At 41.1% G+C, this 17,500-nt stretch overlaps 1 protein-coding gene across 1 annotated transcript in view; it reads left to right on the top strand.

Moving 5' to 3' along the window:
* The window catches only part of Fat4 (FAT atypical cadherin 4), a 133,483-nt gene that overhangs the window by 48,462 nt on the left and 67,521 nt on the right, over window positions 1-17,500 (top strand). The window contains exons 2-4 of the mRNA XM_027391945.2: window positions 7,218-7,349; window positions 14,860-15,121; window positions 16,370-16,720. Coding sequence (XP_027247746.1) covers window positions 7,218-7,349; window positions 14,860-15,121; window positions 16,370-16,720 — 745 coding nt within the window. The remainder of the gene's footprint in view (window positions 1-7,217; window positions 7,350-14,859; window positions 15,122-16,369; window positions 16,721-17,500) is intronic.

Here is a 17,500-nt window from a genome sequence, read left to right as displayed (position 1 = left end):
ACCTTCTAAATTATATTTCTTTTACTACAGTGTTTCCTGTAAAACAATGTGTAGACGCAATAACAATTATTCAATTTCTAGTAAAGGCTTATTCCATTTTCATTCTGTATATGCATTTGTGTGTTGTGTGAAAGTGTGTTCGCAGGTGTGCATGTATGGGTATGTTTGTGTGTGTGAACAGGTGTGTGTGTGTGTAGCTGTGTGCTTGCCCATTCGTGTGGATGTCAAACAACTTTGGGTATCCTGCCTCCAAAGTAATTCACTTAAAAAAGTGAATTACTACTACTACTAGTCCTACTACTACTCCTATTCTGATGGAGACAGGTACTCTTGCTGGGACTTTGTGCAAAGTCAGGGTTGGCTAGTTAGGCAGTAGCAGAGAGCCAGTTGTCTCCATCTTCCCACATCTGAAGTCACAAATGCTACCACCATGCTCAGCTTTTTCACATAGGTCCTGGATTGAAGTCAGGTCATTATGCTTATGGAAAGAACACCAGCAACTAAACCATTTCCCCAGAATTTTCCTCCAGCTGTTTGGTTTAAGATGGGTCTGGCTCTCCAGCCTGGCCTGATCCACTTTCTATGCAGCCACTTGCCTGGGCCTCCCAAATATGGGAATTATGGTCCTGAACAGCCACACCTGGCTTCCTTTTAGTTCTAAGTGGGAAAAGATATCTCCAGGCTGGAGAACTCACTGGCTATTCTTACAGAGGACCTGTATTCCATTCTCAACAACCATATGGCAGCTTTCATCTGTTTGTGACTTCTGTTCCAGGGGATCTAACACCCTCTCCTCACCCCCTGGAGTACCAGGCATGCACAAAATGTACATACATACCTACATACAGACAACACTCACACACTTAAAAGAAAAGCAAACTAAATAAGTCTTAAGTAATAAGGTGCCTAAATACATAGATTTCGTTTTAACTCTTTGATGCTCCCTGAGACTTCAGCAACTTCAGGTCCTGTAGCAGGTTTCAGACGTCAAGAGTGTGGAGTTCACACCCTTCAGCTCCCCTTGAAGGCATTCCTAAGCATGAATGCACAGCCCCTTCCAGGCTCTCACACAGTGGCATGCAAAGTCATTCCTCCAAGTTCTGAATCCATCAGGATTCCAGTGTCTCTCTTCCAGTCAGTTGTCAAAATGAGACACACACTCTTATCACCACAGACTGTGGAATTAGGTCAGGTCTACACAATAAATAAATAAATTTCCGAGGATATTGCTCATAGGCCGAACATGACCCTGGGTGCCTCCACAGTCCAAACACCACGTTCCTGACATTTGGGCATTTAATGTAAGCTGTTCCTTGTTCAGACCTTCTCATAACTAAAATGTGAGTCACTCGCAAACTATATTGGATGTTGGCTCTGTAGCACGATGAACTGTTCAGAACACAGGGAAAGCTTCACCCAGACTCATGGCAACAGAACTCCCAGTGGTCACCCCAAATAGGGAAAGGACTGATGAACAAAATCAAAGCAGCTGGGGGAGACCTTGGCACCATTCTTTACAGCTGTGTCACTTTTCTTTTTAAGAAATGAAAGTATGTAGAGCCCAAAGCTACATATTACAGTGTAAACAGGGGTTGGAGTTTTGTTATACTCAGGACCATATTTAAGTCTCTCCTTGAGATTTTAAACTGGAGTCAGCCACGGGTTCTATTGATGAAGCTATCTGGTTAGTTCATCTATAATCAAAAACCAAAACAAAACTAATGCAGAATGCCAGAGTCCTGTCTGATAATTACAGCAAATGTATGCTTTCATATAAATTTAACAACTAAAGATTTGCTCCCAGGGGCTCACAGAGCATAATCAATGAGCCAATCCCATTTAATAAAACAAATCACATAGTATCTGATTCTAGTCCGAGTAGATATTAACACATTTAAGTCTAAATTTGATTATCCACCCAGAACGATGATTCTAACGAGTCATCCTGCTGCCTGCATAATAAACACGGCTCTCTATTTCCTGGGTAGATGGTCGGCTCCCATGTCCCAGCAACCCTGGGTTTTCTGCACAGCTGAGCCCAGACATTTTTGGGAAATGTAAAATCCACATGACATCTCAGGTCAGGCAGGAAAGGTGTCGTTTTCCTCTTCAGGGCAGCAGGAAGTGACCGATCATACACAAAGACTGAGTGGGGTGGGTTTCAACTGGACCTTCATTTGGAAGAGGGGGTGGGACCTCCCTACTGAAGAGGAGATTACAATATTTTCCTTAGTGATTTTCAGCAGTGCACACCCAGTCTGCATACCTAAGACCTAGGTACCATTTGGCAAAATGTCACTGGAGTGACAGAGTGATGGTCTGTTGTGGGCAATGCTCCCTGGAATAGCCCTGTGCTACTCAGCTTGGCAGCCTCTGCTGTGGTGCTGGGCCCTTCTGAGGATTATCCAGGCTCTCTCAAATAGAAACTCTTCTACACAAGTTACATCAATGTTTGTCTCAAGCTCTGTTATTATTTCAGCCATCATTGTGAACATGGTGTCAGTAAGTTACCACTGTGTATTTAATGCCATCGAGAAGACACTTGGTGGCCAGAGGGATACAAAAGAGCCTAGGAGTGCAACAGGATTGGGGAGATTCAAGTTTTGAAGACAGCTTCACTCAGTATATTCCTCATACCCCAGTAAGAAGTCACTGTTGCAGAAATGTAAAAATGGGTTTGCTTTAAAATGACATGTCTTGTGTCTCGAAAAGAAAGATGCTGTTAGGAATGTGTGGGTTGTAAATATGAACAAGACAGATTTGTCCTCTCCAAATCTCACAATCTAGAAGTCACTATTTTGAGTGTTACTAACGGTTTGGGGAACTGGAGAGTCTCAGTGACAGGCTAAGTGTCTCTACTCTGACAATCTGAAATGCTTCAAAATACGTAGTGTTTGAAGCATGGAATTGCTGCCACAAATGGAAAATTCCATACTTGCCTCTGGGAAGCAGTCAAGACACAGGCAAACTGAAAATATGTCATAAATACATGTGTAGAGAACACATACGAAACAAAGTGAATGTGGTACTTAGACTTGAATATCTTGCCCCAAATCTGTCATTATAGCCTTACAAATTTCTACAAATCTAGACGCAGCTGCTCAGCAGGAAAGCACTGACTCCAATCATCTAGAGTAAGGATTTCTCAGTCTCTACCAACTTCCACAGAATGTGGGTATATGTAGAAAATTTGGAGCTATAACCTTCTATTATTGAAATATATTTTAGCAAAAACTATTCATTAAAGGTTGTGCCTTTGGGGCTGGGGAGATATCTTAGAGGTCAAGGGCATATACTGCCCTTTCAGAAGGGCCTGAGTTCAGTTCCCAGCACCCATGCTGAGTATCTTACCACCACTAGTAACTTCATTCCTAGCTCTGCAGGTATTGTATCTATGTGCACATACATGAGCACGCTCTCTCACATACACAATTAAAAATAAACTTGAAGACTTTGCTTTTATGTGATCAATATCCATATCAGTAGTACATGTGAACTCTTTTAGTTTTGATGGAATGCTTTTCATAATTTATACATTCCAGATGTCTAGTAATACAGGTTGGATTTTATTAAAGTGTCAGTTCCACAAAGATAAAATGACAGGGATGTTATATCTTAGGCTTGCCACTCAGCTAACTGCTTTTATTTTTATATTTAGTTTTTGCCCTGACACAGTGTGACTTGCTGTTTTATAGTTTGTGTACTTTCTATCTCTCCAACTATTTATGTTAGTAATTTCTGAAATATTTAAAAAGGAACTCAACATTTAGGTAGAGAACATTATCTCTCTGATTTTTGAAAGAAATAAAGTATACGTATATCTACACTACAGCTTCATTTGTAATATACACCTGGAACTTCTTACTCAGTGAGTAATTGAACTTGATGCAACACAAAGACAAACCTATCTGAGTATCTTTCCACAAGTCACAGATGAAATATCCTAAGAATTTGAAAATTGTGGATAAAACCCTCTCCTCTCCTCTCCTCTCCTCTCCTCTCCTCTCCTCTCCTCTCCTCTCCTCTCTTCTCCTCTCCTCTCCTCTCCTCTCTTCTCCTCTCCTCCTACCCTTCTCTCCCATCCACTCCGCTCTCCTCCCATCCCCTCCCCTCCCCTCCTCCTGCCCTTGCTCCCTTGCTCCTTTTTCTTTGTTAACAAATTAGCTCTTCATATATCTCTTCAAACATTAATGTCTTCAACCATAATTTGCATGTTACTTTTGAATAAGGACATGCTTCATGTGACAGGCTTTTGTGCCTTAACACCAAGGGCAGAGGGCGGTGGCCTTGGGCACATCATGGAGCTAGCTCAGCATTCCAGACTCTGCACACGGCTGAGGAAAATTCAATGGACCCCGGCCCTGTGGCCTCGAATTGTTTTCCTTAGATAAACCACTTGACATTTCAATGCCTTGGCTCACACTCTCTGTAAAATAAAGGAAATGGACATGATGATCCTCCAGATTTCTTAAATATGAATACATTCCATAAGTGAATGGCTCTCTGAGCTTTTGGTGTGCCATACATCCTATAAGCTTACAAAGGACACAAGACATTTGCCCCACACATTGTGACTTATTTTGCAAAGGCTGATAGAGGCAAAGAATTTGAAACAGGCTTCATAATGCCTTAAGTGCATGAATTGGCTAACAGGCTTTAGTATTTTAATAGTTATAATAAACTAGCACACATGCCACATATTGTTTTAGGGTGTGTGTGTGCGTGTGTGCGCGTGCGGGCTCTAGTACACATGCGCCCACAAGCACAGCCTTCACAGGAGCCAGGTGTGAGGTTGCGAAGGCCCCAGGCTTAGTAACAACCCAGAACTATGGAGCATGTCAGCTGTGTTACTATGAAAACCTGTGTGTATCCAACAAATACAGTGAGTGATATTTGAAAACTATATCCAAACTATAAATACATTTTCACACATGCACAAATTATCCTCTTCTGGAATCTGGACTGCTTTGCCTGTGACATGCTCACTCACTCCAACATTTATCATTCAGCATTTTGGAGTCTATCTAGTGCTGGGCCTGTGTGAGCCTGGAACATCACAGGAGAAAATAGGACAAGACCCTGTTCCTTTAAGGGCAAAGGTGAAGTGAGCTTAGAGATGGAAGTGAAAACAGAGGCATTGACATTCTTCCTCCCCCATTGGTAACCTGCTTTTGACACCTTGAGTCAAAGAAGCTTGTCTCCCATCCCTGGGGATTTCTCTGAGCTCTCTTCACATTGGTGCAGTGCACAGAAGGGACTGAGCTTGGCTCACTGGCCTGATTCCTATGTCAACAGTTTTTATCTCCTGTCTGGATGAAGATGTGGAATGGTTTGTTTTGAACTATCATATAAAACACAGAAATCAAACACTGAAAGTTTAGCAAAGATATCCAAAAGCATAATTAAGACTATAATTCTAAAGACCTCTTTTTTTTTATAAATCTGATTGAGTTTTTTGATGGAGCAATCATAATTAGTGGTTTATCTGGAATGTTCAAATAGTTCATTAGATTCCAGAATGAAGGAATGTGTGTTGAAAAATATTGTCTATTTTCCCTAAAAAGACAAACTAAGAGTCACTGTGGATTTGAGATCTGTCATTGGCAGCTAGCTGTCCAGTAGTTGTTCCAGGGGTGTGAAGAGATGTCTCAGTGAGAATCTGATGTGCTAATGTGAGGACACAAACTCCTCTTCCTCAGAAGTAAAGTGGGACACTGTAGCACATCTGTAATCATGGATTTCCCACAGCAAGATGGGAAGTGTAGACAGGGAATCTCCAGGTGAACTATCAAGCCTGGAGTTTTCAGTGAACATGAGACCCTGTCTCAAACAAGGTGGAAAGTCAGGACCAGCACCTGAAATTTTCAGCCACAGAAGAATTTCAAAGCTTTTCTACATAGGTCTGATTTTGAGATGAGGGCTGGACACAAAAAGAAAAAAGTGTTAAGGATCAGTTGGGCAAGAGGCAGTCTAATTTGTTTGTAAACCCACAGTATTTGTTAAGCCTCCAGCTGCTGGGTTGCCTCTCACAGCTGCCATAGAACACTGTTCAGTTGGAGGGTGTAGAGTGCCCTCGCTGGTGAACAGCAAAGCTACACGTTCCTGTGGCCTTTCTTGCCTTTGCCTGGGTGATGTTGAGCTATTTGCTGGCAAGCAAATCTCTTCCACTAAAGGTAGAGAGAGACTCACAGCAATTATTAAGTATTAATTCTATATATTTTCTGCTTTGATCAATTGTTTTTCTATTCATTTGTCTAATACATCTATATTTCCCTCAATATTTTGGATCAGAAAGCAACATTGTGCCCACATATTGGTCTCGTCCCCTTTCCTGTGTCTCTTGAGGAGAAACCATACTCTTAACCCCTGGACCCAATAGGGTTTTCACAGGATAGCTATGAACAATGGCTTCCCACAAAATACAGTTCTATGAGAAATACAACCTTGCTGGCTGGCTGGATAAGTTTTGCCCCAACTTGACTTGATTTGTGACCTTCTCCAAGGAAGCCTTCACTCTACTGGCAGCTGTCTGCTGTCTTCTCAGAGCCTCTGAGTGCCACACCCAACTCAGATGAGCTGCACGGGGATTGAATTTGCTCTTCAGACCTTGGGGATCTTTACTTGAGAAAATGTCTCTTAGGTGGGGAAATTCACTCTGACAAAGATGCAGTCGTACTTGGAATCTATGGATCATGGCTTTTAAAGGGGAAGTTGGCTACTGCAAATGGGAGTCAAGATGGACAAGCATGTAGTTTTTGTGTCCCCAAATTTAGATGATTGATGTGACATGGAGAGATTTCAAATGTTTCTTAAAACAATGTGCAAATGTTTTTACTTCCCACATACATTAGTTGTCATTGTGCAAATGTTTCTGGCAAAAACTGTTTATACCACCTCACCAGTGTCAGCTGGCATCATGGTTTCAAGTAGATGATCCCTAGTTTGGTGAGACCTTTAGAGAAGTATCAGTGACAACTCTCAGGGATGTTTTCCAGTCTGAATTCCACTGTGACCATTTAAAGTCATTTCCCATCAGCAAGTCATATGCTGTCTGATTGGCCTTATTTGTTCCCATAAATATTTTTTATATCCTTCTTTCAAGGAGTCTTGCTTTTTGGTTGTTTTTCCTTCCTTTTGGAGAGGATAGCTGCATGGACTCCTGGTCTGCATTTCGAGAAGAGCCCTCATGTATCGTTTTATTTTATTTTTCTTTGTAGGTAGAAATAACCCTTCAAGATATCAATGACAACCCACCAGTGTTTCCAACAGACACTCTGGATCTCACCGTGGAGGAGAACATTGGAGATGGCTCTAAGATTATGCAGCTGACTGCTATGGATGCTGATGAGGTAGCTCATGTCTTTAGAATCTGTAATTGCAGTGACCTAAAGAATCTCAAGTGCATGTTGGGAGCTCTAGTGTGCAGTGACCAAAGTTACAAATTCTGTCTTCTTTCCCAGAGAGCATCTATTAATTTGTTCTAACTGGGATGTAAGAATGGAATATGCTCAGTTTGTAAACTACATTTTTCACAAACATGAATACCTGGGTTCAAGCCTCTTCACCCTCACAAAAATGCTGGGTGCAATGGTGCTAGCTTGTAAACCCAGCACTGGAGCATCTCAAACAGGAGGATCTCTGGGGTGGGCTGTTCAGCCCATCTAGTCTACATTGTGGGTCCCAGGTCTTAATGAGAGACTCTGTCTCAAAAAAAAAAAAAAAGGTGGAACTGCTAAGATGGCTCAGCAGTCAAGAGCACTGGCTGTTTTTGCAGAGGACATGGATCAGTTCCCAGCACCCACTTTGGAAAGCTCACAATTGTCTATAACTCCAGCTCCAGGGGATCTAAAATACTCTTTGCATGGATACTGCACTCATGTGCATGTATACATACACATGAGAGAGAGAGACAGAGAGAGAGAGAGAGAGAGAGAGAGAGAGAGAGAGAGAGAGAGAGAGTGAGAAGCACCGAGGATCTATTTTATTTTATTTGTAATTGGAAAAAGCAAATTTAAAATTAACAATATTTAGGGTGAACCTAAGAATCACCAGAACATCCTCCACAACTGGCTTTCCCCTCTCAACCCTAAGAGGGTATGACATTTTTTAAAAACTATGATGGAATAGTTTATAGAGTTTTTCTTTAACATTGAATAAGTAAGTAGAACAAGACTGCATTTGGTGGCGCACACCTTTAATCTGGAGGCAGAAGCAGATGGAGCTCTGTAAATTGAAGTCAGCTGGGTCTACCCAGGATTATGCAGTGAGACCATGTTTCAAAAAAAAAAACCACATAAATAAAAGGAAAATAAATAAATAACAGATGAGGTAGTTCTAACAGACAATTTAGAAATATAATAGCATAGTAATGTTAATTTCACAAAACTTGGTAAGAGGGAAGAGAATAAAATAAATTTTTAGATAACTAGTTTTCTTCTAAATATATTTGATGTTTTTTGTTAGTGTCTACTATTTCATTTTACATGGAGAAATGTTAATACTGATCCCCAGGTCAGTGGTCACTGACAGTTGTGAGACTGAATACCTGTACTACTGATCCTATGCAAATATTTCACTTTCTTAAAGCTCATCACTGATATATATTTAGTTGTATCCATATATGAAATTTCATGGATTTCAACTTGAGTATAATATCAACATGAATATCATGCAGTTGATGTAAAATAATCAGCGCTGAATGGCTGTGATTGCAATTTTAGGAAGAGAGAAATACAACTTATTTGTTTGAAATGTTTTGTTATAATCAATTCAGAAAAATGAAGCAATAGCTATGCTAATTTTAATAAATATTTTAGTGGTTACTGATGTTGACTCTGTGGGAAATTATGATTGATATGGGATTGCTCAACTCAAATTATAGTAGATTCCAAATAAATTATATATGGAAATTTGATTGTTTTCATCAGCATATGACTCTCCTAAGAACTTTTCCCTGGGGACTATCAGATCCATTGTTACCTATGATCTTGAGATGATCATACTTACACTTCCCTTTCTAGAGCACACGCTGTTGGCATGAGTGCCATGCTGTATGCATAGCATGATTCTCTTGTGGCTTTGCTATGCCTGAGAGTTCAGAGTGTACATGGCTCATGCCCAACGGCCTTCAAGCTCATCTTTAAGATGTAGCCACATTGACATTTGAGGAAAAGTGGGAGATTCTTTGTTTCTAGATATTTAGACTCAAATTGGTTGTCATGTATTTAGTCTTATTTTTCTTGAGAGGTGATTTTTAGATTTAATACTTGAGTAAACTTACAGATGTGGTCATGGAGACACCCCACTTTACAAGTCATGGAGACACCCAGTTTACAAGGTCATGGAGACACCCTACTTTACAAGGTTGTGGGATGTAAAGATATAGAGTGAAGCAGCCTGTTCAGGGTCAGGCAGGGTGAAGATGCAAAGGGATAAAGCAGAAATAGTCATGGAGGAGGGACTTGTCAGATGGTCCGGGATGGAGAGAGAAAATCTTTGGGAGAAGACTGAGGTACCTGGAGACTGTAAGGGCTATAGAAAAGCATGGTGTCAGAGAGAATAAATCAGTAAACCCACAAGAAATGGGTTTGCTGAAGCCTGCTTTAGGACTGTTCTTTGTTTTTAAAAGATGAAGCCCTTTGGGATTCTTTCCTCCTTCAGTACACCCTTTTCCTTAAAAAGGGGACTTCCCCAAGGTACCAGCATATTCTAGCTCTTATGGGAAGTTGGCCATCTTTGACTCTGTAGAGCAGGATGGACATACAAGCTCCCTATAGGATTCAGAGATTTATCTTTGCCTCCAAGTTCTTTGTGATGGGTTAATGCTAATTATTTTTGATTACCCCTTGGTATTTGGGCTTTGCTTTCTCAGCACCCCACCTCTTGGTTGGAATGGAAGCTCGTATGAATGCTTCCTGTTCTCTGAAGCCTTGGCTGCACTTTGCTTTCTTCATCTACTTGTCAGAGCAGTGTTGAAATGCAAGGCATATCTTTTATTCTGTGGTGACACAGGAAGTTTCTGTGTTACTGACTGAGGAGATAGGGGTATCTTCAATGCTCTGAGCTTGCAGATGTTGCATCTTATTGTTTTACAATTTACACACTTTTCTATAATTAATATATCTGTTTCATATTATTGAACTTTCACGTATTATATATATATATAGTGTAATATAATATATTACATACTATATATTACATATAGCATATATTATATACCATGTTACACATTATACTGCATGTTAAATGTAATATATACAATATAAGGTATTATGCACTATATGTCATATACTATATAAAATATATGGTATAATATAATATATAATATGGGGATATTCATATTTAGAGAAACCATAAGGCACTGAGTAAAATGATAGTGTTAGAAGGCCACATTCTCTAGTAACCAGGTCTGTGTGCTAAGGACGGCTCAGAACATTCAGAAGTTCAGTTTTTGAAAACACCACTTCACGCTGGAAAATTCGATTGCAGGCTATCATCATTTACCCTGGAATCCTCCTGTGGGGCTCTGCCTCTGGCTGCTCAGGAATGGTGCTTTAGTGGTGTGTCCCCACTTGACAGGATTGGGATGTTAAACAAACAGACTTTGCAAAAACCCCACATTAGCCACCAGACATTTCAGCTGTTCAGGAGTAAATAGCACCAGCTGATTCTGAAGGGGAACGGATTGCTGCATGGACATGGGCTTCACTTCCTTTCAGGAAAATGATTACTGTTTGAAGAACATTGTTTATTGTCCTGAGTCATTTGTAGATGGGGCTTTTCTAAGTATGGAATCATTTGTATAATGGTTTCAAAATGTTCCTGCTTCTTCAAATTGTCTTAGCTTCCCAGTCTGTATCATTTGGATGGTTCAGAATGGAGTGTAGCTGTTATCCGTGGCCATGGCTCCACTAGAGGGGTGGGGTTCTTTGTGAAATAGAACAGTTCAGAATGTGGGCAGATCAGTCATGAAAAATACGGTTTGCATGTTTCTGTTTGACCATAAAATTACAGTAAATATGTTAGATGCAGGTGAATACACAAAGAGAATGTGTCAAGCTCAGCCCTTCTCTTATTAAATTATGGGAGATTTTGAGGCTCTATTAAATTTAAGATGATTTGGGAATACAGCATTAAAAAGCCTGTAAAGGCTGCTGAACATAAGTTTCGAATGAGGATGTTTTCGCTTCATGCTGTTGAAGATGACCCCTTTACGTGCACAGAAACAGAAACACACACAGTAAAACATCAAAACCTCTGACAGAAAAGCTGTCCAGGGGCTTATGATCTATAACCCAGTCAGTCAGCCTTTTATCTTCACACAACACTCTACTTTCTTCCTGGTATTGCTTGTGAGAGTTCTTTGAATATTTTAATAAATATATTTCTGGATAGTAACAATGAGAAAAGGCAGATTGGTTTCCAGAAGCTGTATTTAAATCAAAACAAGTTTGTAAATTCAAGAACTCCAGCAATACTTACTACCTTGGGGTCCTGATCAGTGGTTATAATAAGGCATCAGATGCCACTTTCTATATGTAGAATAACAGGGATTCCTCTCTCTAGTTGTAGACTGCCACATCATCAAATACTTCCCTTAAAAAGTGAAGTATATGATCAACCAGCATTTTCTTAATCCTGTATTTATCAAGAACCACTCTAATTTTAAAAATGGGTATTAACCAATGTAATCTTTGAAACTGCCCTGTTTGGCAAGTAGTCACATGATCCCAATTATGCATATAAGGAAGGCAGATAGAGGCCCCATGTGTGGCCCAATGAGACACAAAAGTGCTAAGCAGGAATCAGCCTAAAGCATGGATTTCCAAGGATGGCACTCCAACCTGTACAGTGTGCACTTAGCACTTCTGTCAGAAGGCACACAGCTAAGAATTTACAACTCTGACGGCCTTTTAGTTTCAAAGGATAACAGTGTATTTATGAGACACTCACTGCTGTGAAGTCAATGCCTCCATTGACATGGTCTTTAACTTTGTACAATCTCGTTGCATTTGAGCTTTGCTAGGGTGCACTCCTCTTGGATCTCTTCATTGACCTTAGGTAGCCATCCATCTGACTCTCCTCTCTGGCCTCTCCTTGCTTTCTATCTATCATGGCTCATGACACTTGGTCTGCTCTTGGACAGCAAATGTTTAGTCTTGGGCTTGCTCTTCTTTCTCATGTACTCTGATTTAAATTATCACCTTCGGCAACTTTCACCTCATATCATGATCTTTTTAGAAGTCATTTGCAATCTCTAATTGCCAGATAGCCATTTCTGTGAAGCTGACCTTAGTCACCTCACCCAGCTTTTGGGTAAAGGAGCAGCAATCTCTTTGGCTCCCATTCACCTCAGTGTCTTTTCATCTTTTCCGCGCTGTAGGCCATCTTATTGTATCTACAGCATCCCCATATCTGCATCCCCAGATGTCTCTCTATCTCTACCTGTCTGTCTATCAGCATATACTTCTAGGTGAAACAGAATCAGATTTCAAGACTATGGAATTCAAGCCAATCTGTGCACCAATTGAAATTTTCCAAAATATATCCAAATGTTTTTTATCAAGACCATTTCTTTACAATAAAAACTCTCCATTTGGGTGTTGGTGGTGCACACCTTTAATCCCAGCACTTGGGAGGCAGAGGCAGGAGGATCTCTGTGAGTTTGAAGCCAGCCTGATCTACAGAGGGAGTTCCAGGACAGGCTCCAAAGCAATACAGAGAAACCCTGTCTCAAAAAACCAAAAAAGAAAAAAAACTCTCCAAGGTCTTCTAATCACTCATTCACTCCCCCTTTTTCTGAATGTTTGCTTACACTCAAGGCATTCCCACAGTCTATGACACTCAGTACCATTGTCCTCTTTCCATTGTATCTTCCCCAAAAGCAACACAGAGGGGCCCTTCTCTCTTCTTTGCTTTTCTATTATCCAAAGCACTTGGCATTTAATTGTCATTACGGTGCAGCACTGGGGGAACATGAACTGAGTGAGTCGGGCTGAGGGAGTTTTGGGACCCAAATTGAAGCATACAGTGGGATTGGGTATATGTTAACTCGATCTCTGCCCAGTGTCTTCCTCTCTAAGAATGGAAAGAACTAGCAATTCCTCACTCCCTTCCCAGCCTCAGGAAACAGCATTTTACTTCAGTTCCTTGAGCTTGATTGCTTCAGATGGCTCATGTAATTGGTATCATGTGACTTCCATCCTCTGTGAGTGTTATCTTTAAGCTCTCATGAGGGAAAGAATTTCCTTTTTAGAACTAATATCACTGGCATGTGTAGATCACACCCCTTTCTAGTCATCCACGGAGGGGCTAGTTCATCTCCCAATCTTGACTGTGGCAAACAGTGCTGTGATGAAAAGGAAACAGTCACTCTCTCTTTGAAACACTAATTTCAGTTCCTTTGCATAAATACTAGGAGTAGAATTGATGAATCCATTTGCAGGCTGTGTGTGTGTGTGTGTGTGTGTGTGTGTGTGTGTGTGTGTGTGTGTGTGTGTGTTTGTGTTTGAGACCCTTCCTATTGTTTCTATTGCATCCCCCTGACAGACATCGAAGTTCTTATTTTCGCAGTTTTTTGACATTTGTTGCCTCTTACGGTGTTCTATTGTAGCTTCCCTCTAAGGTCTGAGGTGGGCACATCTGTGTAATTTTGTTTGAATCTCCATGGCAGTTGGTGACACTGAACCAGTTTCACACATCTGTTGCCTTTCCCCACTTCTGTGGAGAGATGACTACATGAGTCCTTAGTCAGTTTTATCAAAACAAATGTTTTGTGGTCTGAGTATTTCAGAAATTAACCTTCCATCATGTGTATAAATTTGCTAACATCTCTTGCTGTCACAATGGCCCATCTCTTCACAATGTAGAAGTCCTTCACTTTGCTATTACCTCACTTACCTCTTTGTGGTTTGGTCACCTGCATTTTCAGTGTTATGACTATGGAATAATCACCAAAAACAATGCCATCAGGAAGAGAGACTTCTGTGTCTTGTCCAGGAGACTTAGAGTTTCAGGTCTTATGTTGAGGAGTTCACGTTCTACGTGTTGACTTTTGAGCACAGTGTGAGATATTGGCCCTGTTCTTTTCTGAAAGAGATTATTTGCTGAAGAGATTATTCTTCCAAGTTTACTAGGGGGGTCAGTTGACTACCCTGCAGATTTATTTCTGAATTTTCTGCTCTGATCTGTTATGGATATGTCTAGGAATACAGTGTTATTACTGTAGTTTTGAAATATAGTTTGAAATCAGGAGGAGTATTGCCTCCAGCTTTCTTCTTCAACATTATTTTTTCTCATTTAGATCCTTTGTTTTTCTACCTGAATTTTAAAATTGTGTTCTTTTCTGTTTATTATTTGTTTTTATTTGTGAGTATGTGTGAGTGTATGTGCACTACATGTATGCAGGAGCTTATAGAAGCTACAAGGGGGGTTCAGATCACCAGGAACTGGAGTTACAGGCATTTGTGAGCCTCCATGTGGGTACTGGGAATGGAACCTGGGTTCTCTGCAAGAGCAGCTGCTGAGCCACCTCTCCGGTCCTCAGTGTTATTTCCTATTTCCATAAAAAATGCCATGAGGGTTTTGAAAGAGACTGTATTGACCTTGTAGATTGCTGTGGACTTCATGGATGTGGTAGTCATATTAGGTCATGCAGTGCACAGTCTCAGATGGATTTTCAGTCTTTATTTCATTGATGGTCTTTAATTCTCAGGGCACAAATCCTCCCCGCCTTAGTTAAGTTTATTTTCCCCACCTTCTGAAATTGTATACTGTTACATGCAGTCAAAGCCCAAAGCCCATTTGTCAGAAGTGATGCTCTCCACTCCAGCAGTTCACATGCCTGATCTTTTCCCTCAGGGTGCAAATGCTCTGGTCACATATGCTCTCATTAGTGGAGCTGACGACAGCTTCCGAATTGACCCTGAATCTGGAGATCTCATAGCCACCAGGAGGCTGGACAGAGAGCACAGGTCCAAGTATTCATTGTTGGTTCGAGCAGACGATGGCCTTCAGTCCTCTGACATGAGGATCAACATCACCATCAGCGATGTGAATGACCATACCCCCAAGTTCTCCAGGCCTGTGTACTCTTTTGACATCCCAGAAGACACAACCCCTGGTAGGTGACATGTCCTGAGAGGTGTTTTGCAGGAACCACCTATAACAGAAAGGTTGTTTTAAGTAGTGTTTAACACATATTTACCTCCAGTTATAAAAATATATACATTACATTTTGTTATCTTTTTGCATAACATCTTTTGTGCAATTCCTGAGAAAATTACTAATAAGTTAGAGCAGATGAAGTGAGGTAAGTATGTGATTGGTAAATGCAGACATCTGTTTCTGAATGGACCAGTGCCCCAGGCCATCAGCTTTCACAGCAGCCAGCTTCATCACTTTTTCTACTTTAAAAATGGATCAAACCAAAAAGAGTATGCAAGACTGTAGTTAGCAGCTCTAGCCCTCATTAGCTTTGTAACCAGGCTACTTAACTCATTTTTTCTTGGCAACCTTTTCTTGTGCAAACAATAATCGTTAGAATCAGCAAAATTTTAGTTTAGAAGATAAATGTGCAGCTGGATGTGTTGGCTTACACCTGCAATTCTAGCACTCTGGAGGTGAGGCAGGGAGATAGCTGGGAATTAGAGGCCAGCCAACACAACTACATTGTGTTGCCGTCTTCAAAAATCAACCTTCAGCCAGGTCTGGTGGCACACACCTTTAATTCCAGCACTTTTGAGTCAGAGGCAGAGGCAGAGGCAGAGGCAGTATCTGAGTGTGAGGCTAGCCTGGTCTACAGAGAGAGAGTTCTAGGACAGCTGGAGCTACACAGAAAATTGGATAGAAGTGACTCTCTGGTAATCCCTCTCCTGGACAGTTGCCTCTTCACTTCCTGAGCTGATATGCCCAGTCCTTAATGAATCTCTCAGCACATTTATTTTCTGTATTAATTACAGTAGTGACTACTGGCACCATAGGTTACCAGTTCTAGGACACACAGACATGATGTTGTTTGGAACCCCAGTTCCCCACATTAGCTATGGGCTCTGATAATTAAGCATTGATTTATTGCTAAACCTATCACTTGGAAGCACTGGAAACAATGCCAGAAGTAAGATTATTTCTCTGATAACCCTTGCACTGCAGCCTGAGCTGCATGGGGTGTTTGCCATGGTCCCTGAGTTGTGGTTTAAGGGGATGGGTGTGTCAGTCTAGAAGTTAGCAGAATACCAAGCTCCCTATTTTATAGCAGCCATCTACTTAAAATACTTGACCAGAAAAATACATTCTTGGCCAACCTATACTACTAGAAGTAACCAGATACCCTTATTCCACTAACTTCAAACTTGGTTTGTTATTCTGGCAGGTTCCTTGGTGGCTGCTATTTTAGCAACAGATGATGACTCTGGTGTGAATGGAGAAATCACATATGTGGTGGATGAAGATGATGGGGATGGTGTGTTTTTCCTGAACCCAGTTACTGGTGTCTTCAACTTGACTCGAGCCCTGGATTACGAAACACAGCAGTATTACATACTTACTGTCCGTGCTGAGGATGGAGGGGGGCAGTTTACCACCGTCCGAGCTTACTTCAACATCCTTGATGTCAACGACAACCCACCTGTCTTCAGCATGAGCTCCTATAGCACATCCTTAATGGAAAACCTGCCTGTTGGATCCACTGTCCTTGTGTTTAACGTCACTGATGCAGATGATGGTATGCCGTTTCTGTGGTTGCTTAAATTTTCCTCTAAAATAGAGTGTGTCTTTTAATTAATCAAATACTAATAATGTCTTATTAACTATTTTATTTATTAATATTTGTTTATAAATAATATTCTATAATAGATATATAAAGGTGGGAATTTGAGTTTTGATTTAACTGTAGAGGATTTAAAAAATCAAGCAATGTGTAATATATTTTTTGTAGCAATCACACAATTGATTATAAGTTTACATACTTAATAAATTTTCCCCAAGAGATTAATTTTTATTAGTTTAAATTAGAAACAAGGCTGCTTCACATGTCAATCCCTTCTCCCTTTCCCTCCCCTCAACGCCCCACCAGCCCCCCACCTCATCCCCCCTCTGCTCCCTAGGGAGGTTAAGGGCCTCCATGGGGGTCCCCAAATCTATCATATCATCCTGGGCAGGGCCTAGGCCCTCCCCTATGTGTCCAGACTGAGAGAGTATCCCTCCATGTTGGATGGGCTCCCAAAGTCCTTTCTTATACCAGGGATAAATTCTGATCCACTACCAGGAGCCCCATAGAGTGCCGAGGCCTCGTCATTGACATCCATGTTCAGGGGTCTGGATCAGTCCCATGCTGGCCTCCCAGATATCAGTCTAGGGTCCATGTGCTCCCCCTTGTTCGGTTCAGCTGTTTCTGTGGGTTTCACCAGCCTGGTCCCAACCTCTTTTCTCTTCACTCCTCCCTCTCTGAAACTGGGTTCCATAGTTCAGTTCAGTGTTTGGCTGTGGGTGTCTGTCTCTGCTT

The sequence above is a fragment of the Cricetulus griseus genome, assembly GCF_003668045.3.
Source record: "Cricetulus griseus strain 17A/GY chromosome 1 unlocalized genomic scaffold, alternate assembly CriGri-PICRH-1.0 chr1_0, whole genome shotgun sequence".
Classification (NCBI taxonomy): Eukaryota; Metazoa; Chordata; class Mammalia; order Rodentia; family Cricetidae; genus Cricetulus; species Cricetulus griseus.
The sequence above is the reverse complement of the archived record's forward strand: the minus strand, read 5'-3'. Positions and strand labels throughout refer to the sequence as shown.